At 40.4% G+C, this 24078-nt stretch overlaps 2 protein-coding genes across 5 annotated transcripts in view; both read right to left on the reverse strand.

Annotated features, from left to right (window-relative positions):
• Positions 1-24078, reverse strand: part of LOC129638938 (fibrous sheath-interacting protein 2-like) — a 73534-nt gene that overhangs the window by 39616 nt on the left and 9840 nt on the right. For 3 of the 4 annotated variants that reach the window (XM_055563700.1, XM_055563699.1, XM_055563697.1), the window contains 3 exons: positions 23587-23697; positions 23025-23172; positions 2109-2177 (listed from right to left, as the gene is read on the reverse strand). In XM_055563700.1, coding sequence (XP_055419675.1) covers positions 2109-2177; positions 23025-23172; positions 23587-23697 — 328 coding nt within the window. The remainder of the gene's footprint in view (positions 1-2108; positions 2178-23024; positions 23173-23586; positions 23698-24078) is intronic. The other variant, XM_055563698.1, reaches the window with a different exon arrangement.
• On the reverse strand, positions 20128-20714 carry LOC129638939 (adenosine 5'-monophosphoramidase HINT1). The gene has a single exon (XM_055563702.1). It carries the CDS (start codon positions 20660-20662, stop codon positions 20282-20284), a length of 381 nt encoding a protein of 126 aa, XP_055419677.1. The 5' UTR covers positions 20663-20714; the 3' UTR covers positions 20128-20281.

A 24078-nucleotide genomic window follows, 5' to 3' on the forward strand; every position in this document is an offset into this window, starting at 1 on the left:
AACTCCCGGAGTTCACTCAGACTCATGTCCATTGAGTCAGTGATGCCATCCAGCCATCTCATCCTCTGTCGTCCCCTTCTCCTCCTGCCCCCAATCCCTCCCAGCATCAGAGTCTTTTCCAATGAGTCAACTCTTCGCATGAGGTGGCCAAAGTACTGGAGTTTCAGCTTCAGCATCATTCCCTCCAAAGAAATCCCAGGGCTGATCTCCTTCAGAATGGACTGGTTGGATCTCCTTGCAGGCCAAGGGACTCTCAAGAGTCTTCTCCAACACCACGGTTCAAAAGCATCAATTCTTCGGTGCTCAGCTTTCTTCAGAGTCCAACTCTCACATCTATACACGACCACTGGAAAAACCATAGCCTTGACTAGACAGACCTTTGTTGGCAAAGTAATAGCTCTGCTTTTGAATATGCTATCTAGGTTGGTCATAACTTTTCTTCCAAGGAGTAAGCGTCTTTTAATTTCATGGCTGCAGTCACCATCTGCAGTGATTTTGGAGCCCCCCAAAATAAAGTCTGACACTGTTTCCCCATCTATTTCCCATGAAGTGATGGGACCAGATGCCATGATCTTCGTTTTCTGAATGTTGAACTTTAAGCCAACTTTTTCACTCTCCTCTTTCACTTTCATCAAGAGGCTTTTGAGTTCCTCTTCACTTTCTGCCATAAGGGTGGTGTCATCTGCAGATCTGAGGTTATTGATATTTCTCCCAGCAATCTTGATTCCAGTTTGTGCTTCTTCCAGCCCAGCATTTCTCATGATGTACTCTGCATATAAGTTAAATAAGCAGGGTGACAATATACAGCCTTGAGGTAGTCCTTTTGCTATTTGGAACCAGTCTGTTGTTCCATGTCCAGTTCTAACTGTTGCTTCCTGACATGCATATAGGTTTCTCAAGAGGCAGGTCTGGTGGTCTGGTATTCCCATCTCTTGAAGAATTTTCCACAGTTTATTGTGACCCACACAGTCAAAGGCTTTGGCATAGTCAATAAAGCAGAAATAGATGTTTTTCTGGAACTCTCTTGCTTTTTTGATGATCCAGAGGATGTTGGCAATTTGATCTCTGGTTCCTCTGCCTTTTCTAAATCCAGCTTGAACATCTGGAAGTTCACAGTTCACGTATTGCTGAAGCCTGGCTTGGAGACTTTTGAGCATTACTTTACTAGCGTGTGAGATGAGTGCAATTGTGCGGTAGTTTGAGCATTCTTTGGCATTGCCTTTCTTTAGGACTTATATAATAGACACATAAAATTGTAAGATAGCTAAAGTGTACACTGTGGTGATTTGATAAATATGTATACTGTGAAAGGATTTCTCCCCGCTTCCATTTAGTTAATTAACATCCATCACCTCACATATTTATCATGTTGTTCTTAGCAAATTTCAATTATACAATACAGTGTTTTCACCGATAGTCACCATGTTATACATCAGATCCTCAGACCTTATTAATCTTACAGCTGAACATGTGTACCGTTTGACCAACCTCTCCCTATTTCCCCTTAAGGTTTTGCTTTCTTAAGCCACTCTTGGTTCCCATGTGGTATACACATGGCCCAGGAAGGGCTGAGGGTCTAGCTGGGAAGCTCGTCAAGGGGAGTCACTGGGCTGGGGGTAAGAGGGCTCCTCCCAGAGTGTTATGGAGCAGGCAGTCAGGACTCAGGTGGCGTGGGAAATCCAGAGGGTTCTACTAAGCCCAGCGAGACCAGACCATGAGTCATTGCAGTGATGGCCAATTTAACTGTGAATGATGACAGGCCAAGCACTATATCAGTGGAGATAAGGGTATGTCTCTGAAGACCAGAGGAGGCAGAGGACAAATAGTCATCCGAGCACCCTTACTTTATTCTGCCTCCATGGGGCTATGGAAGCCAGTGTTCCCCAAAAGTCAATGTGCGTGTCATGCACTGGGGTCTTGTGAAAATGCAGGTTCTGATTCAGTACTGGGGCAGTGCCTGAGACTGTGCTTTTATAATAAGTGCCTCAGTGGCCCATACTGCTGACACGTAGAGGAGTAAGAACATAAGTCACACCTCTTGCCCCAGACAACACCTTTGGGAAAGAAGCACAAATGACTATTTTAGTATTTCTAATTATTTCCATTACTTTTTTGTCCTTGGTGTGACTTCTGGTGACCGGCAGTGACACTCATTTTCTTGATCTTTGGATAAGAAGCTTAAAATAATAAAAAAAAAAAAAATTAATAGTGGTGATGACAAAGATATTCAAGATAGATTCTATTTATCCTTTTATGCCCACTAGGGGGAGAACCATATCCTAATCTGTATATGGGGAGAAACTGGAGAGGGGACGTAGTAGGTCTCAGTGGGAGGCAAATTTGTACCCCAGAGGACAATGGAATTGGGACATGTCTGGAGACATTTGTGGTTGTTACAAATCAGGGAGAGGGATTTCTCCTGGCATCTAGTGGATAGGGGCCACGTATGATGCTACACATACTACAATGCACGGGATGGTTCCCATAATAAGCAATTATCCAGTGCAACATGCCAAGTGGCAAGGTTAAGAAACCTTAGGATAGATGTGATGGGGAGGCAGGACAATCACTTTTATAATATTATCTTGTATAGTTAAAGCTCTACTGCGCGGGGGGGCAGAACTGTCTTCTGGCAAAAGGGAAAAAACTCCACCCCTCTGTCCTGCTCAAGAAGAACATGGCTTTTTCTTTGTGTGGGGATGCAGACCAGCATAATACCTGTGCTAGAGACCCTGGAGGCCATGTGCTGGAGACCCCACAATGGCCATGACAATTCTTGGTTGTGCCTCAAAAATCTGGCTGAGGCAACCATACATATATACACCTGATTTGTGAAAAAGGTGACTGCCGTTCCTGTTTCTAATCATTTAGAAATAGACAAAAGGATTCTAAACTATATGTGTGCTAACTGGGTTTTCATTAGAGTTATGTATATTCCTTGGTGTTGACATGATAGAACATGATGTCTTTGTTACAGTGATAAGTCAATTTCATATGTGAAATAGACATCTTCATTCTCCTGTCACCTCTGTAATACTGTGAACATCAAGTTCTTTTATGTTTTCTTTTTCAAAAAGCATTTGAGGTGGGCACTGTTTAAGATGCCTACCTGAAACTTTCCTCCTACTGGAAGGGGAAGTTAACAGTTGAAGATGGAGGGAGAAAGCTGGCTGCTAAAGTGATGTACTGTCTCAGAGGCAGAAGGTTACACCCTCATCTCACTGAACTGAACTGTGAGCTTTTGTTACTGACTCTTCCTTCACAAACTTTTCGTTCCTTCCTCCCTCTCACATTGTGTTTACTGACTGGTCCTTTTTAAAAGTTCTCTTGAACCCATTCTCTTGCTCATTTCTTTAAAAGTGAAGTCTTTTCTGCTTTCCTTTAAAACTTCTTTTTATCTGGTTCTTTTCCCTTCTTTCTCTTTTGTCCCCCCTCACACATCTTGTCTCCTGTCCTCTCTTTTCTTCCTTTTTACTATTTAGCAACCCACTTTTAAAAAGTTTTTCATTCCTTCTCTTTCCAACTCTCTACCTTTCATGTATTGACTTTTCACTGGTTTCTCCTTTTCCACATCAGTTCTATGTGTATATGTGTATGCAGGGATGTATGTATGTATGTTTCTACCTATCATCTATCTACCTATCTGCAGTACCTACCTATCCCTCTACCTACCTAGCCATCTATCCATCTATATTGTATTCTTTTTTAAAAAACTGACTTCTACTTTTTAAACCCATCTCCCTCCATCACACACAATTGCACTTGGCTTTATTGGTTCTCCCCCTCATTCTCACATTGTCTTTTTCTGCTATTTCTCACTTTCCCCTACTGACTCATCACTTAGAAACCTCTTTTCTTTCTTCATTATTTCTTACTTCTGTTCCATCATCCTTTCTTCCTATCTTCCTTCCTTCCTTCTTTATCTTTGCCCTTCCCACCCTCCTGTCTTCCTTCCTCCCATCCTCCTTTTACTCTCTTTCTGCTGGCTCCCCTTTTATTTTTTCCTTCCTGCTCTAACTCTCTCATTCTCTTTTTCATGCATTCCTTCTTACTGGCTTCCACTTCTAAAATTATATACCTACCTACCTACTTACCTATCATCTGTATAACTGCCTACCTACCTATTCAGCTCTCAACCATTTATCTTTGTCTTTATTTTTGTCTTTGCTTTCCTGACTCCTACTTTTACGATCTGTCCCCCACCACACAACTGTTTTAGGTTTTTTGTAGGAAAATGGTTCCTACATTTTCACTCTTACATTCTCTTCCCTTCTTTAGCTTACTTCCCTACTGACTCATCTTTTATTTTTAAATTTTTATGTATTTTTGGTTGCACTGGGTCTTTGTTCCTGCTTGCAGGCTTTCTCTAGTTGCAGCAAACAGGGCCTACTCTCTAGTTGCGGTGGGCAGGCTTCTCATTGCAGAGCCAGACTCTAGGGCGTGAGAGCTTCAATAATTGCAGCTCACAGGTTCTAGAGTGTGGGCTCAGTAGTTGTGGCACATGAGCTTGGTTGCTCCACGGCATGTGGGATCTTCCTGGACCAGGGATCGAACCTGTGTCCCCTGTACTGGCAGGTGGATTCTTATCCACCGAGCCACCACGCAAGTTCCACCCTTTGTAAACTTATTGCCTGCTTGCCTTCCTCCTTCCCTCCCTATCTCCCCTACTTCCTGCCTTCCTGACCTCCTTCTTCCTTTCCTTCCTTCTCCTTTACTTCCTTCCCCCTCTCTTCCTCTTATATCCATTTTTTTGGGTTTCCTCTTTTAAACCTGTTTCTCTTCATCTTTTTAATATTGACTTTTAAAAACTAGATCTTCCACATAAAAATCCTGTCTACTTACCCATCTATCCATCAACCTACCAAACTACCTAGCTGTTCTGCATTCATCTTTATTTGTTTTTAACTGAGTTCCTCTTTTTTAGAGCTTTCTTTCCTCACTCCCTACAGCCTCCCTTTCTTCTTCCCTCCTTCCTGCCTCCTCTCACTTTCTCCTCTTTCTCTGTATTCTCCTCACTCCATTCCTTCCGTGGTCTCTGTCTCTCTTCTTTCCCCGCCTGCATGCATGTCTTCCCCCTCCCCTCCCTCGCTTCCTCCCTTCCGCCATCCCTTCCTCCCCTCTTACTGTCCACTGCCCCTTCGCCCTTTCCTCATGTCTTTCTTCCTTGCCCCTGCCTCCTCCTTTCCTTTCTCCATCCATCCACCCACGCTCGCTCTCTCATCCTCTTTCATTTGCTTCTCTCTCCTTCTGTCCATTCCTGTCTCCTTCCTCTCCCCCCCCACTTTCTCTCTCATTTCCTTCTTTCTTCCCTTCCTCCTTCCTTCCATTCTTCTTTTGCTTTGTTTATACTACTCCTTTTGCAAAACATTTTCTTTGTTTCCTTCTCCCTTTCTTTATACATTTTGCTATTATCTTTACTACTGCTTTCTCCTTTAAAAATCTGTTCTTTCTACCTATCTACCTACCTAGCTGGCTGGCTCTATATCCAGCTGTCAATCACTCTTAAATTGGCTCCTACTTTTAAAACTTTTTGGCCCGTGAGACATTCTTCCTTTCTTTCTGTGTCTGACTCTCCTTTTTTCTTTCCTTTCTGTCTCCCATTCTCGTATTTTTCTCTATTTTACATTTTGTTATAATTTTATTCCATTTGAAACCTCTCCTCTTTTTTGCTTTCATATGTCTTCCTTTCTTCCTTCGTTCTTTCCTTCTCTTACTCGATTTCTGTTCATCATTTTTTTGTTCCCTTTCTGTATTTCTTTCTTCTCTGTTAGCCTCCCTGCCTTCCTGTTTCCCTTTCCTACTTTACCCTATCCTATCCTGTCCTTTCCATCTTCCCTTTTTCTTTTATTCTCTGTGTACTGGCCCCTTTGAAAAATATTTTTTAACTTCTTTCCCTTTCTCTTTTTCTATCTTTTATGTACTGACTTTTATTTATTTATTTTAATATAAATTTATTTATTTTAATTGGAGGATAATTACTTAACAATATTGTATTGGTTTTGCCATACATCAACATGAATCTGCCACGGGTGTACACGTGTTCCCCATCCTGAACCCCCCTCCCACCTCCCTCCCAGTACCATCCCTCTGGGTCATCCCAGTGCACCAGCCCCGAGCATCCTGTATCATGCATCAAACCTGGACTGGCGATTCATCTCACATATGATATTATACATGTTTCAATGCCATTCTCCCAAATCATCCCACCCTCGCCCTCTCCCACAGAGTCCAAAAGACTGTTCTATACGTCTGTGTCTCTTTTGCTGTCTCGCATACAGGGTTATCGTTACCATCTTTCTAAATTCCATATATATGCATGAGTATACTATATTGGTGTTTTTCTTTCTGGCTTACTTTACTCTGTATAATAGGCTCCAGTTTCATCCACCTCATTAGAATTGATTCAAATGTATTCTTTTTAATGGCTGAGTGATACTCCATTGTGTATATGTATGTACTGACTTCTTACTGACTTTTAGAAACTTGGTTCTCTTTTTAAAAATAAGACCTACCCATCCATCCAACCATCAATCATCTATCACTCACCTATCTATGGTTCTATCTATTTATATTTTATATACTTTCCTACTTATCAACCTACTCTCCTGTCAATTCATCCATGAATCTTATATCACTGAAATATTTTAACTGGCTTCTTTTTAGATTTCTTTCCCCACTGTCCACAACTGTGCTTAATTTTTTTATTAATGCATCCTTTTCAAGCCCTTCACACTCTGTTTCATTTCTTTTATATTTTACACTTTCTACAGGCTCATCATTTTAAACTTCTCTTTCCTCCCACTTCCTCCTTTCGATCTTGCCTCTTCTTTTTGTCCTTCTTTAAAAGCTTCTTTCCGTCCCTTCTAGCTCTGTGTCATTCATTGTCCTTTTCTCTTTGTCTTTCCTCCTCTCTTTTTCTCTCTCCCTTCTGTCATCCCTTTTCTCTCCTCTTTGCTTCTTCCATTCCTTCCCTACTTCCCTCTTTCCACTCTTCTTCCATTCTTTTCGCATTGTCTCCTATTTTTAAAGATTTTTCTTTTCATCACTATTTATTTTTAGTGTGAAATTAATTTTATTATTATTAAAATATTTGTGTATTTGGTTGGGTCTTAGTTATGGTATGTGGAATCTAGTTCCCTGACCAGGAATCAAACCCAGGCCCCCTGCGTTGGCAGTGCAGAGTCTTAGCCATTGGACCACCAGGGAATCCCTCTTCTTCCTTCTTAAGCTTTTATACTGGCTTCTTTTTAAACTTCTCTTTCTCCCCGCCCCCCGCCCCCCATTCCGCTCTCCTTTCTTTACACTGTCTTAACTGGATTGTCCTTTTAAAGTTCTACCTACCTAGAGGGATGGAACCCAGGCTCCCTGCATTGGGAGCTCAGAGTCTTAGCCACTGGACCACTAGGGAAGCCCCTCCTCTCTCTTTCCTTCCTGTCCCTCCTCCCTTTCCTCGTGTCTTATTCCTTCCTCCTACCTCCTTTCATCATCCACCCTACCACCCTTCTCCCCTCTTGTCTTCCTTCATTTGTATTCCCTCCTTCTCCTTTCCTTCCTCCCCACTCCTTTCTTCTATTACTACTCCTAAAACTTTTTTCTTTCCTTCCCTCTCTCTTTCTTTATACAGTCTTCTCCTTACAACTGCCTTCTCCTGTAAAAACTTTTTTCTACCTAAATTTCCTACCTATCTAGCTGGCTATCCACATAGGTATCAATCATTTAGCTTTATGTTACGTTTATTGTCTTCTACTTTTAACTATTTGCACATCACACAGTTGTACTTGGTTTTCCTACTTATCCTCCATCACACTCTCACATTCCTTCTCCTTCTGTATGCCATTCTTTTCCTTGACTCATCCTTTATAGAATTTGATTCTTCCTTTCTTCTTTTACTGTCTTCTTTGAAAAAACCTTTTTCTTCTCTCATTTTCTGTATTCTTTGTCCTGTCTTACTACTACTGGTTTCTCCTTTATGAATATCTATTATCAACCTGTCATCTATCAATGTATCATTATTTTACCATTTTAAACTGATTTCTTTCAGATCTCTCTCTCTCCATGCCTTCAATTATACTTAATTTTATCAACATCTCTTTTTAATCTCCTCAGCATCTCTCACTCACATTTTGGTTTTTATTTCATATTTTTTCCTAGCCTCATCCCTTTTAAAAAAATTTTATGTATTGGAGTAGGGTTGATTTACAATGTTGTGTTAGTGTCAAGTGAATAGCAAAGTGAATCAGTTATACATACATATATCCACTCTTTTTGTGTGTGAAATTTGAACAAAGTCTATATTTAATAACTGTATCACATGTTAATTTTCTGGGGTTTTTTTCTTTTACAACATAGTATTTCTTTATATTCTCAGAATTGAACTAGAAGTTTCAAGCCTCATTCAAATTTTTAAAAAGTCACTAAGGTTATAAACTTTCTAGACTTTTAGCAGGAATAACAGATGCAAAATACATGGAACTATATCAGACTTCTGAGTGAATGTATAAATTAGAAATCTAGCATTCTATTCATACTGAGTCAAACAAGTGGAATGCCATAAATGTCATAAATTTTTTAGCTAGGCAAAAATTCATAAGCTTTCTAAAAAATATATATATATATAATCCATACTATCTATCTATCTATCTATCTATATATATATATATATACATGTATACAAAAGCTTTTCTACTATACTTGATAAAGGCTTGAGAAAGAACGTCAAAAATAAAAAAGAGAAATTGGAAAACATAAACTAAATGACATGGGAGCACTAAACATGAAATTAAAAAAGTGAAACAAATTAGATAAAAGTAAAAAATCATCATATAGTCCAGTTGCTTTTAAACATAGCTGCTCATTAGAAACACATCTGGAGCTCTGGAGAAAAAAAGCAATACCTGGGCATTTGTATTTTTCAAAAAATTCCAAGATTAATTCTGATATGCATCTGGATTTTAAAAAGTGATTACAGGTTTTTCTATTAAATAGTAGTTTTAGTGATGTAGAACTTTATTATTTTCTGTTGACCAATCATGATACAATGGTATTAAGTGAATAACAGTTAGATAACCAAGAAGCACAAGCTGGAATCAAGATTGCTGGGAGAATATCAATAACTTCTGATATGCAGATGACACCACCCTTATGGCAGAAAGTGAAGAGGAACTCAAAAGCCTCTTGATGAAAGTGAAAGAGGAGAGTGAAAAAGTTGGCTTAAAGCTCAACATTCAGAAAACTAAGATCATGGAATCTTGTCCCATCAATTCATGGGAAATAGATGGGGAAACAGTGGAAACAGTGTCAGACTTTATTTTGGGGGGCTCCAAAATCACTGCAGATGGTTATTGTAGCCACAAAATTAAAAGATGCTTACTCCTTGGAAGGAAAGTTATGACCAACCTAGATAGCATATTCAAAAGCAGAGATATTACTTTGCCAACAAAGGTCCGTCTAGTCAAGGCTATGGTTTTTCCAGTGGTCATGTATGGATGTGAGAGTTGGACTGTGAAGAAAGCTGAGCACCAAAGAATTGATGCTTTTGAATTGTGGTGTTGGAGAAGACTCTTGAGAGTCCCTTGGACTGCAAGGAGATCCAACCAGTCCATCGGCAAGGAGATCCAACCAGTCCATCCTAAAGGAGATCGGTCCTGGGTGTTCACTGGAAGGACTGATGCTGAGGCTGAAACTCCAATACTTTGGCCACCTCATGTGAAGAGTTGACTCATTGGAAAACACCCTGATTCTGGGAGGGATTGGGGGCAGGAGGAGAAGGGGACGACAGAGGATGAGATGGCTGGATGGCATCACCGATTCGATGCACACGAGTTTGGTTGAACTCCGGGAGTTGGTGATGGACAGTTAGGCCTGGCATGCTGTGATTCATGGGGTTGCAAAGAGTTGGACATGACTCAGCGACTGAACTGAATTGAACTAAACCACAATAGTAAAAGATGTTCATCAGTTTTCACAATCAATAGTCAGACAAAAAATAAAAGATAATTACGATTGCAAGCCATAATGGAAACATGATTATCCTAACAATATAAAACAATTACATACAATTTGGGGGGTTAAGTAGAGTGATATGGTAAGTGGAAGTGCATATATGCACGTGTTCTCATCCACCCAGCCAGTCTATGTCTTTTGTTTGGTGTACTTAATCCATTTACATTTAAGTTAATTATCAGTATATATGATACTATTGCCATTTCCTTAATTGTTTGGGGTTTATTTCGTGTAGGTCTTTTCCTTCTTGTGTGTTTCCTGCCTAGAGAAGTTCCTTTCGCATTTGTTGTAAAGCTGGTTTTGTGGTGCTGAATTCTCTTAACTTTGCTTGTCTGGATAGCTTATGATTTCTCCATCAAATCTGAAGGAGAGTCTTGCTGGGTAGAGTTTTGGTTGTAGGTTCTTCCGTTTCATCACTTTAATATCATGCTGTTTCCTTCTGGCTTGTCGAGTTTCTGTTGAGAAATCAGCTGATAACTTTATGGGAGCTCCCTTGTATGTTATTTGTCGTTTTCCCCTTGTTGCTTTTAATATTTTATCTGTCTTTAATTTTTGTCAGTTTCATTATTATATGTCCTGGTGTGTTCCTCCTTGGGTTTATCCTGCCTGGGACTCTGTGTGCTTCCTGGACTTGGTTGACTATTTCCTTTCTCACGTTTGAGGAGCTTTCAGCTATTATCTCTTCAAATATTTTCTCAGGTCCTTTCAGTCTGTCTTCTTCTGGGAACCCTATAATGTGAATGTTGGTGTGTTTAATGTTGTTCCAGAGGTCTCTTAGGCTGTCTTCGTTTTTTTGTTTTGTTTTGTTTGTTTGTTTGTTTTTTTTCATTCTTTTTTCTATATTCTGTTTTTCAGCAGTGATTTCCACCATTCTGTCTTCCAGGTTACTTATCCATTCTGCCTCAATTATTCTGTTACTGATTGCTTCTAGTGTATTGTTCATCTGGTTTTATGTTCTTTAGTTCTTCTATGTCTTCGGTAAACATTTCTTGCATCTTCTCCATTCTTTTTCTGAGATCCTGGATCATCTTCGCTATCATTAGTCTGAATCCTTTATGTGGGAGGTTGCCTATCTCCACTTCAGGTTTTCTCTTGTCCCTTCATCTGGGACATAACTCTCTGCATTTTCATTTTGATTAACTTTCTGTGATGTGGTTTTCATTCTGGCAGCTGCAGGATTGTTCTCTTCTTGCTTCTTCTGTCTTCTGGTGGATGAGGCTAGGGGAGTTGTGTAAGTTTCCTGATGGGAGGGACTGGCAGTGGGGAAAACTGGGTCTTGCTCTGGTGGGCAGGGCCATGTTCAGTAAAGTTTTAATCCAATTATCTGCTGATGGATGGAGTTGCACTCCCTCCCTTCCTAGGGGTTCCCAGGTGGCCCTAGTGGTAAAGAACCTGCCTGCCAATGCAGGAGACATAAGAGATACAGGTTCAGTCCCTGGGTCAGGAAGAGCCCCTAGAGGAGAGCATGGCAACCCACTTCAGTATTCTTGCCTAGAGAATCCCATGGACAGAGGAGTCTGGTAGGCTACAATCCATAGGGTCTCAAAGAGTTGGACACGACTGAAGTGACTTAGCATGCAAGACCCAGGCCCGGGGTCTACAGGCTCTATGGTAGGGTTAATGGCCACTTGCAAGAAGACTTACGCCAAGGGGCACCTTCCAGGACTGCTGCTGCTAGTACAGCAGTGAATCACTGCGACCCATGCCTCCACAGGAGACTCTCAATACTAGCAGGTAGGTCTGGTTCAGTCTCCTGTGGGATCACTGTTCCTTTCTCCTGGGTCTTGGCGTGTGCAAGATTTTGTTCATGTCCTCCTAGAGTGGAGTCTCTGTTTCCCCCAGTCCTGTGGAAGTACTGCAATCAAATCCCACTGGCCTTCAAGGTTAGATTCCCTGGGGAGTCTCAGTCCCTTTGTGGGATCCCCAGGCCAGGAAGCCTGATGTGGGGCTCAGAACCTTCACAACAGTGGGAGAACTCCTTTGGTATTATTGTTCTCCAGTTTGTGGGCTGCCCACTTGTCGGGTATGGGATTTGATTTTATCGTGATTGCACCCCTCCTACCATGTCATTGCAGTTTCTTCTTGTCTTTGGAAGTAGGGTATCTTTTTTTGATGGGTTCCAGCATCCTCCTGTCAATGTCTGTTCAACAGCGAGTTGTGATTTTGGTGCTCTTGCAGGAGGAGATGAGCGCATGTCCTCTACTCTGCCATCTTGAACTGGAAGCTCCCTCATCCTTTCAAAAGTCTTACTTTTCTTTTCTCCCTCTTTCCCTCCATTCTCTTTACTTCCATTATATTTTATTCTGTCATTCTTGTTCTATGCATTCTTTACTGGTTCCTCCTTTTAGAACTTATTTTTTTTCTCTCAAATTTTTTGTAATGATATTTCTTATTTTCTTTTTTAAACAACTTCTTTGTCTCTCTTCCCCTTTCTTTTCTTCTCTCTCTTCAAAAAAAAAGTATGTATTTATTTTTGGTTGTGCTGGGTCTTCACTGCTGTGTGGGCCTTTCTCTAGTTGTGGCAGGTGACGGCTACTCTCTAGTTGTGGTGTGCAGGCTTCTCACTGTGGTGGCTTCTCTTATTGTGGAGCATGAGCTCTTGGGCACGCGGGCTTCAGCAGCTGCAGCTCATGGGCTCTAGATCACAGGCTCAGTATTTGTGGCAAATAGGCTTAGTTGCTCCATAGCATGTTGGATCCTCCCAGATCAGGGGTTGAACCCATGTATCACTCTCATCTCACACTCACATTTTTTCTCTTTTGATTTTACTCTTTTTCCTAGGGACTCCATAACCTCTGTTTCTTTCCTGCCTCAGTCTTCTTTTTATCTGTCCCCTTCCCTTCTTTGATTCTTTCTTTCCTCCCCACTCTCTTGCTCCCTTCATATTTCCTTTCTTCTCTCGTTTCTTTCTTATTCAATAATGTTGTTTTCCCATCCTCTCCCTCAGTGCTTCACCCTCTACCTTTCTTAATTCCTTCTTTCCTCTTTCCTCCTTCTTTCCTTTCCTCCTCTGTCTCTAACTTTTCCCCTTCCATTCTCCTTTTATTCTCTTTTAGTGTCCTCTTTTTAAATCATTCTTTCCATCCATTTCTAAGTTTTTCTTTCTTTTTTATTGGCTTCTGCCTATGAGTGTCCTTTCTATATGTGTGCATGTTTGGATGAATCTATCTCTGTCTTTTCTTTCTTCGATCATATATTTGTCTTCCTTTGCACATACCTACATGCCTAGCTGTCTATCTGGCTATCAATCATCTATGTATGTTTACTGTCCTTTACTGACTTGTACTTTTAAAATCTCTCCCATACCACACACAATTGTACTTGATATTCTTACTCACACAGTCTCTTTTTTAAGACTTTGCATATATTATGACAGTCATTAGTGACACAAGCTGTAAAATATTTTTCCATACTTTTGAGCTTTGCATGTGATGATTCTTCATCAGTCACTGTGGATAAATTATGTGAGTTTTGTTTTTGTGTTTTTTTTTTAACATGCATTCAACTAGATATGATTCAGAATAGATGAATACTCCCTTTGCTTAATTACAGTTAGCTAAAAAATTGCCTGACAGCCCACCAAACAGGATTTGCTTTAAGACCAACCCACAGAGTCAACTGGAGACTGAGTGCACTGGGACCTGCTGGGTCAGCCGTAGTAGTGTTTAGCTAATTGTATAGAGCATTAACCCCTGGAAAAGCGAATGGCAACCCACTCCAGTATTCTTACTTGGAGAATCCCATGGACAGAGGAGCCTGGTCAGCTACAGTCCATGGGGCTGCAAAGAGTCAGACATGACTGAGTGACTAAGCATACATCCTAGCGCATAAAGAAGAAAGTCCTGGTTGGAGACACGAGGCCTGCGGCACCAGCTGTGGACCCTCCATGATGTGACTACACAGCTCCATCTGCAAATGTCTGTGGGGTGACCACTGAGGGGGCACACAGCTGTAGGCAGGCATTCTTGGGGCTGCATACATTGGCACAGTGGTGGGGTGGGTGGGTGGGTGGTGACAGGAGTTGGGGAGTGGGCAGTTAGCAGGGTACTGTTTGGAAGGTAGGATGTGCTCCAGGATATATGTTGAGGGAAAAGGCTGGAGCTGCTGCTGTATAGCCCATGGCGAAACCAGCCAGATAACCAATTCCTTTGGAATCTGCATGGGGAACCCCACAAGAACCCAGGCTATAAACAGGATTGGTGACTTCAGGCCCCTGGGCTGGCAGTTGGGCTTGGCAAGGGCCTGCCATGGAGGCCTGCTCCCATGAGAGGCTGAGTCACAAGGCCTGTGCCCTGCCTTGCCTGGGCTCCCCGCCCACTCTTTCTTTCTTTTTCTTGCAGTCTCATCTCTAAACCTTTGCTTTTATCCCTCCTCTCCCTCCCTCCCCACTTATACTTTTAAATTTTTAATTATTTATGCTTTATTGCATATAGTTGTTAACAATGTTAACAATGTTGTGTTAGTTTTAGGTGTACAGTAAAGTGATTCAGTTTCTATGAATCACACTTTTCAGATTCTTTTCTTATATGTTATCACAAAATATTGAGTATAGTTCTCTGTGCTATACAGTAGGTCCTTGTTGGTTATCTATTTTAATTTCTTATACTTTTTAAGTGACTCCCCTTAAAATTTTTTCTTCTGTCGTCTGCACTTCTTTTATACTGCCATTCTTATTGGCTTCTATTTTTAAAATCTGTTTCTTATCTAGCTATCCAATCTTCCTATCTATTTTAATGTATTTTTAGATCTGTCCATGACTTTATTTTCTCACTAGTTTCTCCTTTTCAGCATTCTCTTGCTGCCTCTCACGATCACGCTATGTTAGCCTTTTTCCCAGAGATTCTTCCCTTATAAACTTTCTTTCCTGCCCCTTTCTTCCTTTTATTCACCCCTCCCTCCTTCCATTCCTACCTCTCCCCCTTTCTTCTCTCTTTTTATATCCATACACCTACATACATACATAAATACCTACTTACCTAGCTATCTATCCAGCTATTAATGATCTATGTTCATTGTACTCTTTCTGTACTGACTTCTACCTTTTAGAACTCTCTCCCACCCTGCACAGTTATACTTAATTTTCTTACTGTATCTTCCTCTCTCATTCTCCCCTCTTATTCATGCAATTGTCTTCTGAAACATCCTCTCTAAACTGATTTTCTTCCTCCCTCCCTGCTTCCCCTCCCTGCCTTCCTTATTTCCTTCCCTCCCTCTCTCCCTTCTTCCATTTTTTAAAATAATGTTTTGACTTATTTATTTGGCTGCACTGGATCTTAGTTGTGGCATGTGGGATCTAGTTCCTTGACCAGGGATCAGACCCAGGAGTGCAGAGCCTTAGCCACTGGACCACCAGGAAAGTCCCTCTTCTTCCTTCTTACGTTTTTACTGGCTCCTTTTTAAACTTCTCTTTCTCCCCGCCCGCCCCCTTCTCTCCTTCCTTTGTACTGTCTTTACTGGACTGTCCTTTTAAAGTTCCACCTACCTAAACCTGTGCACTTATCTTCCTTGCTATGTACCTATCAGTCATCTTCATTTTACTGTATTTTTATTGACTTAAAAAATCTGTCATTCTCCCCTTTCCCAACTGTACCTGAGTCTCTTCCTTTTAAACCTCTTCTTTCCTAATTCCTAATTCCTTTCTTTCCACTATTCCTGGCTGTGTCTCTCTAGCTCTCCCTTTCACTGTGTCTCTGTTCTTTGCTGGCTACCTGCATCCCTCCTTTCCTTTGTCTCCCTCCCTGACCATACATCCTTCCCTTACCCCTTCTTCTCGCCTTCCTCCCTCCCTCTCTTCCTTCTGCTTTTCCTGTTGAGTTTTCTGACTTGCTTTTTTAATTTTAAGAATGTCTATTAATAATCTCTGTATATACATTTTTTTTATTTTCTTTTGTGACTGACTTCTTTTTAAATTCCCCTTCCCCACCTAGTGTGCTAAGTTTCTCACTGGGTCCTCTTTTTCAATCTCCTCTCCCTATTTCAATCATTCTTTTGTTCTCTTTGTCTCCTTTATTCTTTTAACTTACTCCTAGCATCTTAACTTCTTTATTTTCTTTTGTCCCCTCCTTTCTTTCTTTCTTCTTTTTTTTTATTTCCCATGTCTCTTTCTCATTCCCTTTCTTTCCCACTCTGTATTTGTTTCCTTTGCCTCCATGTATGGATGCTTTCTTTTCTTTTCGCTTGATTTTACTGTATTTTCACAGGGACCTGGTTTTACACTTTTTTGTTTTCTTCTCATCTTTCTCTTTTCAACACTATCTTTCTCTATTATTTTTTTTTTTTACTTGGCTTCTTTTAAAATTATACTCTATTTTCTATCTGTTTATCTATCTTTTACTGTCTTCTTCAACAACTTCTCTTTAAATCTCCCATCCCCAAAGTCCTACTTGAGTTTCTTACTGACTCCATCTTTTCAAGCTTCTCTCACTTTCAAACTCTTTCTCCTACCAATTCATTCTATTTCAAGTTGCCTGCCTGCTCTCCTTCCCTCCATCCCATCTTCCCACCTTCTTTTACTGTTTTTCTTCCTGCCTGCTGCGTTTCATTTTTTGCTCAATTTTTCTTATGCTTTTTTTATACTTTTTTTTTTTTTTTTTTACTGGTACTTCCTATTTATAGTCTGTTCTGTCCCTCTGACTGCCTGCTACCAAACTATAAATCATCTATTTTTTAATCTATATATTAGGGTCTTTAAAAAATTATTCCTTCTCATCTTTGAATCTCTTTCACTTGTACAGACCATTGTACTTGATTGTTTTTCTTACTGGCTACTCCTTTTCAAACACTTTCATGCTCATCTTTAATCTCTTACCTTTTCCTTTTTGAATGACTTGTCCTTTTCTTATTTTCCTCTCATTCATCCTCTTTTCCTTCCTTTTTCCATCCTTTCCTCCCCCTCCCTTTCCTTCCTTCCTTTCCTCCTCTCTCCCTCCATTCCTTCTTTCCTTTCTGTGTATCTATTGCTCCCTTTTTTCGCTGTGTCTTTCTTCTCTTTTCCTGTCTTCATTCCCTCCCTCCCCCTTCTCTATATATCTTGATGGCTTTCTCTCACTCTCTCTGGCTTTTCTGTCTTCTTTGCCTGCTGCCTGCAAGCCCTTGTTCCCCCTCCTTCCCTCTCCTTCCTCTTTGCTTTTCCCCACTGCTTCTCTCCTCCTCTTTCTTCCTATATTCCTCTCAATTTCCCTCCACCCTCTTTTCCTTTGTCCTTCATTACTTTTCTCCTTCTTATCTTTCTCCCTCTAACAGCCTGTTCCCTCTGTCATAGCAGCCTCTCTACTCCTTCCCTTCCTTCCTCTCCTCTCAGTGTCTCCAGTGTTTAAACACTCTTCTTTACTTCTTCTTGCTTTTCTTTTCTGTATTGTCTTTTTTTATTGGCTTCTTTTTACAGTCCTACCTATACCTATGTGTTTATCTAGGTATCAAATCATCTATCTTCATTTTACTGTATTTTTTATTGGTTTTTACACTTTAGCTGTACCTCAGCAACACACCACATAGAATTTTATTTGATTTTCTTACTGGCTTCATTTACAAAACCGTTCTTTCTTCTCTTTCCCCCCCAAAACGTTCCTTCTATTCTTTTTGCACTGTGGCTCAGATCATGAACTCCTTACTGCCAAATTCAGACTTAAATTGAAGATACTGGAGAAAACCACTAGACCATTCCGGTATAACCTAAATCAAATCACTTACGATTATACAGTGGCAGTGAGAAATAGATTTAAGGGACTAGATCTGATAGACAGAGTGCCTGATGAACTATAGACGGAGGTTCATGACATTGTACAGGAGGCAGTGATCAAGACCATCCCCAAGAAAAAGAATGCCAAAAAGCAAAATGGCTGTCTGAGGAGGCCTTACAAATAGCTATGAAAAGAAGAGAAGCCAAAAGAAAAGGAGGAAAGGAAAGACATACCCATTTGAATGCAGAGTTCCAAAGAATAGCAAGGAGAGATAAGCAAGCCTTCTTTAGTGATCAGTGCTAAGAAATAGAGGAAAACAATAGAATGGGGAAGACTAGAGATCTCTTCAAGAAAATAAGAGATACCAAGGGAACATTTCATGCAAAGATGGGCTCAATAAAGGACAGAAATGGTATGGACCTAACAGAAGCAGAAGGTATTAAGAAGAGGTGGCAAGACACAGAACTGTACAAAAAAGATCTTCATGACCCAGATAACGATGATAGTGTGATTGCTCACCTAGAGCCAGACATCCTGGAGTGCAAAGTCAAGTGGCCTTAGGATGCATTACTACGAACAAAGCTAGTGGAGGTGATGGAATTCCAGCTGAGCTATTTCAAATCCTACAAGATGATGCTGTGAAAGTGCTGCACTTAATATGCCAGCAAATTTGGAAAACTCAGCAGTGGCCACAGGACTGGAGAAGGTCTGTTTTCATTCCAATCCCAAAGAAAGGCAATGCCAAAGAATGCCCAAACTGCTGCACAATTGCACTCATCTCACACACTAGCAAAGTGATGCTCAAAATTCTCCAAGCCAGGCTTCAACAGGACGTGAACCGTGAACTTCCAGATGTTCAAGCTGGTTTTAGAAAAGGCAGAGGAACCAGAGATCAAATTGCCAACATCTGCTGGATCATCAAAAAAGCAAGAGAGTTCAAGAAAAATATCTATTTCTGCTTTATTGACTATGCCAAAGCCTTTGACTGTGTGGATCACAATAAACTGTGGAAAATTCTGAAAGAGATGGGAATACAAGACCACGTGACCTGCATCTTGAGAAATCTGTATGCAGGTCCGGAAGCAACAGTTAGAACTGGACATGGAACAACAGACTGGTTCCAAATAGGAAAAGGAGTTCGTCAAGGCTGTATATTGTCACCCTGCTTATTTAACTTATATGCAGAGTACATCATGAGAAACGCTGGGCTGGATGAAGCACAAGCTGGAATCAAGATTGCCAGGAGAAATATCAATAACCTCAGAGATGCAGATGACACAACCCTTATGGCAGAAAGTGAAGAAGAACTAAAGAGCCTCTTGATGAAAGTGAAAGAGGAGTGTGAACAGTTGGCTTAAAGCTCAACATTCAGAAAACTAAGATCATGGCATCTGGTCCCATCACTTCATGGGAAATAGATGGGGAAACAGTGGAAACTGTCAGACTTTATTTTTCTGGGCTCCAAAATCACTGTAGATGGTGATGGCAGCCATGAAATTAAAAGACTCTTACTCCTTGGAAGGAAAGTTATGACCAACCTAGACAGCGTATTAAAAAGCAGAGACATGACTTTGCCAACAAAGGTCCATCTAGTCAAGGCTATGGTTTTTCCAGTGGTCATGTATGGATGTGAGAGTTGGATTATAAAGAAAGCTGAGAACCCAAGAGTTGATGCTTTTGAACTGTGGTGTTGGAGAAGACTCTTGAGAGTCCCTTGGACTGCAAGGAGATCCAACCTGTCCATCCTAAAGGAAATCAGTCCTGGGTATTCATTGGAGGAACTGATGTTGAAGCTGAAACTCCAATACTTTGGCCACCTGATGAGAAGAGCTGACTCATTTCAAAAGACCCTGATGCTGGGAAAGATTGAAGGCAGGAGCAGAAGGGGACAACAGAGGATGAGATGGTTGGATGGTATCACCGACTCAATGGAGATGAGTTGGAGTAGACTCCAGGAGTTGGTGATGGACAGGGAGGCCTGGTGTGCTGCAGTCCATGGGGTCACAAAGAGCTGGACACAACTGAGCGACTGAATTGAACTGAACTGAACTAAAGCCACCAGGGAAGCCCCCTCGGAAGTCTCCTTTTTAAAGTTAATTTTTTTTATTTTATTTTATTTTTAAACTTTACATAACTGTATTAGATTTGCGGAAGTCTCCTTTTTAAACAGCCCTCTTCCCCAAATTGTACTTGGATTTTTTACTTACTCTTTCTTTTCAAGCCTCTTATACAATCACATTCCCTCTTTTTATTTTACTTTTTCCTACTGTCCCATCCTTTAAACACTTACCTTCTTTTTCTTTGTTTTCTGATTTAATTCTCTTTGTCTTTTACTTGCTGCCTTTCATCCTTTTGCTTTACATTTTTTGTCTTCCCTCCTCCCTCCTTCACCCTCCCCCGGCACTTGCCCCATCCCTCTCGCTCCTTTTAAACTCACTTTTTTTTTTTTTCAGGCCATGCAACAATGTCTTTTATTACGTATGGGTTTTTTAAATCATTTTTGCAATACCTCCATACACAGGCCAAAAAAAAAAATTATTTAGCATATTGGAACTTGCAAACCTGATCATAGAAAAGGCAAAATTATCCCTACGGCACACTTAACCAGGAGGCCAGTTCATCTGCCGACCTCCAAGAACATGGAGATGAACATGATAGACAGACTGGCCCCCATCTGAACCTTCATTCACCACCATTCGATAGCCCTTCTTCAGGCCCAGATCAGCAGCACATTTCTTGCCAACAATCATCAAATGCCCAAGAAGACTTTCATCATCATCTTCTGCTGCAGAAATCTGGGATATATATTTCTTGGGTATCACCAGAAAATGTGTTGGTGCTTGAGGGGAAATGTCATGGAAAGCAAGACACTGGTCATCCTCATAAATGATTTTGGCTGGGATTTCCTTGCGAATGATCTTCCCGAAGATCGTGTCGCCGCCAGGCCGGGCGACCTGAGCCTTGGCGATCTCATCTGCCATCTCTGCCTGACTCCCGTGCGTCCGGCCGGGGAGAAGGTCGGGAGGAGGGAGGAGCCGGGGGCGCGGGCCGAGGGCGGGAGCGAGCGGACAAGCTTGCGCAGGGACTTAAACTCACTTTTAAGGGCTCCTCTTCTGAAACGTTTCTTTCTTTCTTTTTTTTTTTTCTCATCTGCTGTCTTGTTTTGTACTTGCATTTATTTCTGGGTTACTCTTTTAAAAAGTATTCACTTATTTGGCTGTAGCAGGTCTTAGTTGTAGCGTGTGGTGTCTCTGGTCTTTGTTGGGCGTGTGAGATCTTTAGTTGTGCTATGCAAACTCTTACTTGTGGCATGTGCATCTACTTCCCTGACCAGGGACTGAACCGGGCCCCTTGTATTTGAAGCACAGAATCCTAACCACTGGACCACCAGGAAAGCCCTCTGGATTATTCTTTTAAAAGTTGGTTCTACCTATCTATTATCTATCATGTTTATTTTACAGGTTTTTTTAATTCCTCTGACTCCTTTTGAAGTCTCTCTCTCACACAGTCACATTCTCTTTTCATTTTATTTTTTCCTGTAACTTATTCATTAAAAATTTTTTCTTTCCTTCCTTCCTTTTCTCATTTATTCCCATTTTTAATAGCTCCTTTCATGCCTTTTCTTTTGCTTTCTCTTTTCTTTGTCCGCCTGCATGCCTGCCTTCTTCCCTTTCTTTCTTCCTATTTTATTCTCTTTTTACAGGCTTCTCTTTTCAAACTGTCTGCTTTCCTTCTCCCTTTCTCTCTTCCTTCCTTCTATTTTTTTTTGTCCTGCCTTTTTTACTGGCTCCTATTTTATAAACTCATCCTATTTACCTCTTTTCTATATTTCTTTCCTCTCTCTTTCTCTGTCCCTTCTCTCTTTCTTCCATGGTCTCTCTCTCTCTATGTTCCTGTACTGCTTTTCTTACTGGCTACTGGCTCTTCCTTTTTGAAGTATGTTCATATTTTCTGCCTTCCATCTATCCATCTTCCCTCCCTTCTACCTTCCCCTCCCCCCTTATTTAATGCTAGTCTTCTGTAACTTTTGAAATCCTTCTCTTTCCTTATTGTACTATACTTTTTCTCTCCCTTTTGCTCTGTGTCTCTGTTTCTCCTCTTTTCATTTCCTACTTTGCCTTTTTTATCTTTTCATTTTTTGTTTTATTTTATTTTACTGACTTTTTAACGTCCTCCTTTTTAATATTAATATTTTCCTTTTCTCCTATTCTCCCTCTCCTACTGGATCCTTTTATTCCATTCAGTCTATCTTCAATGTACTGCTTTTTCATATTGGCATCTCCTTTTTAAGTCTCTCTTTCTTTTACTAACTTCTCATTTTTTCCCCTATTACTCCCTGCCCAAATTGTATTAGATTTTCCTACTGGCTTCTTTTCAAATTTTTTTTCTCACATTCTCACTCTAACATTCTTTTTTTTTTTTTTTTGATTTTTTCTATTCACACATCCTTTTTAAACTTCTTTATTCTCTCTCTTCCTCCTACTCCTTTGTTTCTCTATTTTTGTCTCTTTGTCTTTTTCTTGCTCCCTTTCTTTCATTCTTTGTCTTCTTTGTTTGCTTTTCTTCCTCATACTCCTTGTCTTTTTTTCTTGTTTCTTTGCCTTTGTCTCCTTCCACTCCCTCATGGTGTGTGTGTGTGTGTGTGTGTGTACACATGCACACGTGCATGTATATTTTCTTACTAGGTTCTTCTGCTTAATATTCTTCTTTTTCATTCATTCACTTTCCTCCTCTTTATATCTCCATTTCATTCTTTCTTTTTGTATCATATTTTCTCCTTTTCAACCTTTTTGTTCTTTCTATTTCTATTTCTTGTTTAGGATATTTTAAATGTCTCTTCTTTTTTTCTACTTAATTTTTTTTTCTCTTTCTCTTTCTAGCTTACTGTTTTGTATACTCTTTTCTTAGTGGACCTCAGTTAAAATTTTCCTTCTATTTTTCATTCATTGTCTCCCTCTTTGTTTCAGTCTGTTTTAGAGGTAATGTTTTGTCTTACTGGCTCATTTTCTCTATCTATATATAACTGTCTCTTTCCCTTTTTGTTGTTGTTCTGTCTCCTCTACTGGCTCCTTTTTAAACTCCTAGTAAAGGCAGTCTTGTCTGCTGAGCCACTTTACAGAAGTGTGTAATTTGTTATAATGTCTGTAACATAACAGTATTGTGTGAATGTGTGGGGGTGTCTGTGCATTCTCTACAACTTGACCTGTAACTGGGAAGTGCCTGTAAGTGTGAGCTTCTAGAATTTCTCTTTGCAAGGGCTTTGTCACCTCACTATATTAGCACATAGAGGGCTTTTTTTTTACAAAGCCACTGATAATAAATATTTATGCATATTCTACTTACCTTTGTCTTTCATTGTTTCTCTCTCACCTTCTGTTTCATCTTGACTTCTGTTTGCAAATACATTTTCTTCTGATCCTTCTCTCTGAAGGTAATTCCTTTGCATTTTTTGTAAATAATAAGTGATTTTTTTCTCGAGTTGTGCTTGTTTCTAAATATTAAAAAATATATATTCAATGTTTAAAATTGAATATCAACTTGCCACTGGAAATGTATAACAGATACTTCAAATATGATGGTACATTTTAAGGAAGCCCTCTTTCTTGAGATTTCTAAAATCAGAGTACAGAGCTAGGAAGGTAATAAGGGTAAGTTTCCTTTTGCTGTCCAGCTTGAAGAATGTATTTTAATAACTAGGTCCAACTGAACTCATTGCCTACTTTCGGGAGACTGGTCCCATTTTAGACCAGCCCTTAAAGTCCAGGTTCAGACCAGACTGGCTCTTTCCATCAATAGCTATCCTTGTGAATTTAAGTCACTTTTGAAAATCCACACTTTAAAATATCAACATTAGCAAAACCCTTTCCTCAAAATAGCCCAAGTTATTGTTCAAAGGTCACTCTACCTTACGGTGAGCATCTTCTTTGACTTTTTTACGTTGTTCTTCAAATCTCAATTCTCTGTTTACTTCTTCTCCAATCTTTGACAGCAGTAACATTTCTTTGGTTTTCCATTCCTAAAGAGCACAATGTCATAGTAGTCAGCAGGGCTTCTCTTTTATAATCTTTTTTTTCTTTTTCTTTTTTTTTTTTTTTTTTGGTCAATAAGCAAATTAGAGCAAATTGGGGCTCAGAGGATAAAGCGTCTGACTGCAATGCAGGAGACCCAGGTTGGATCCCTGGGTTGGGAAGATCCCCTGGAGAAGGAAATGGCAACCCACTCCAGTATTCTTGCCTGGAGAATCCCATGGACAGAGGAGTCTGGTGGGCTACAGTCCACGGGGTCGCAAAGAGTCGGACACGACTGAGCGACTTCACACACACAAGGCCCTTATAGGAACTTGGACAACCATAATGAAAATCTTACATTGGCTTTAGAATGGGCTTATGCTTCAAAG

Source organism: Bubalus kerabau, chromosome X, assembly GCF_029407905.1.
Source record: "Bubalus kerabau isolate K-KA32 ecotype Philippines breed swamp buffalo chromosome X, PCC_UOA_SB_1v2, whole genome shotgun sequence".
NCBI lineage: Eukaryota > Metazoa > Chordata > Mammalia > Artiodactyla > Bovidae > Bubalus > Bubalus kerabau.

Coding starts and splice junctions, on each gene's coding strand:
- LOC129638939 (XM_055563702.1), bottom strand. CDS start 20,662: ATGGCAGATGAGATCGCCAAGGCTCAGGTCGCCCGGCCTGGCGGCGAC.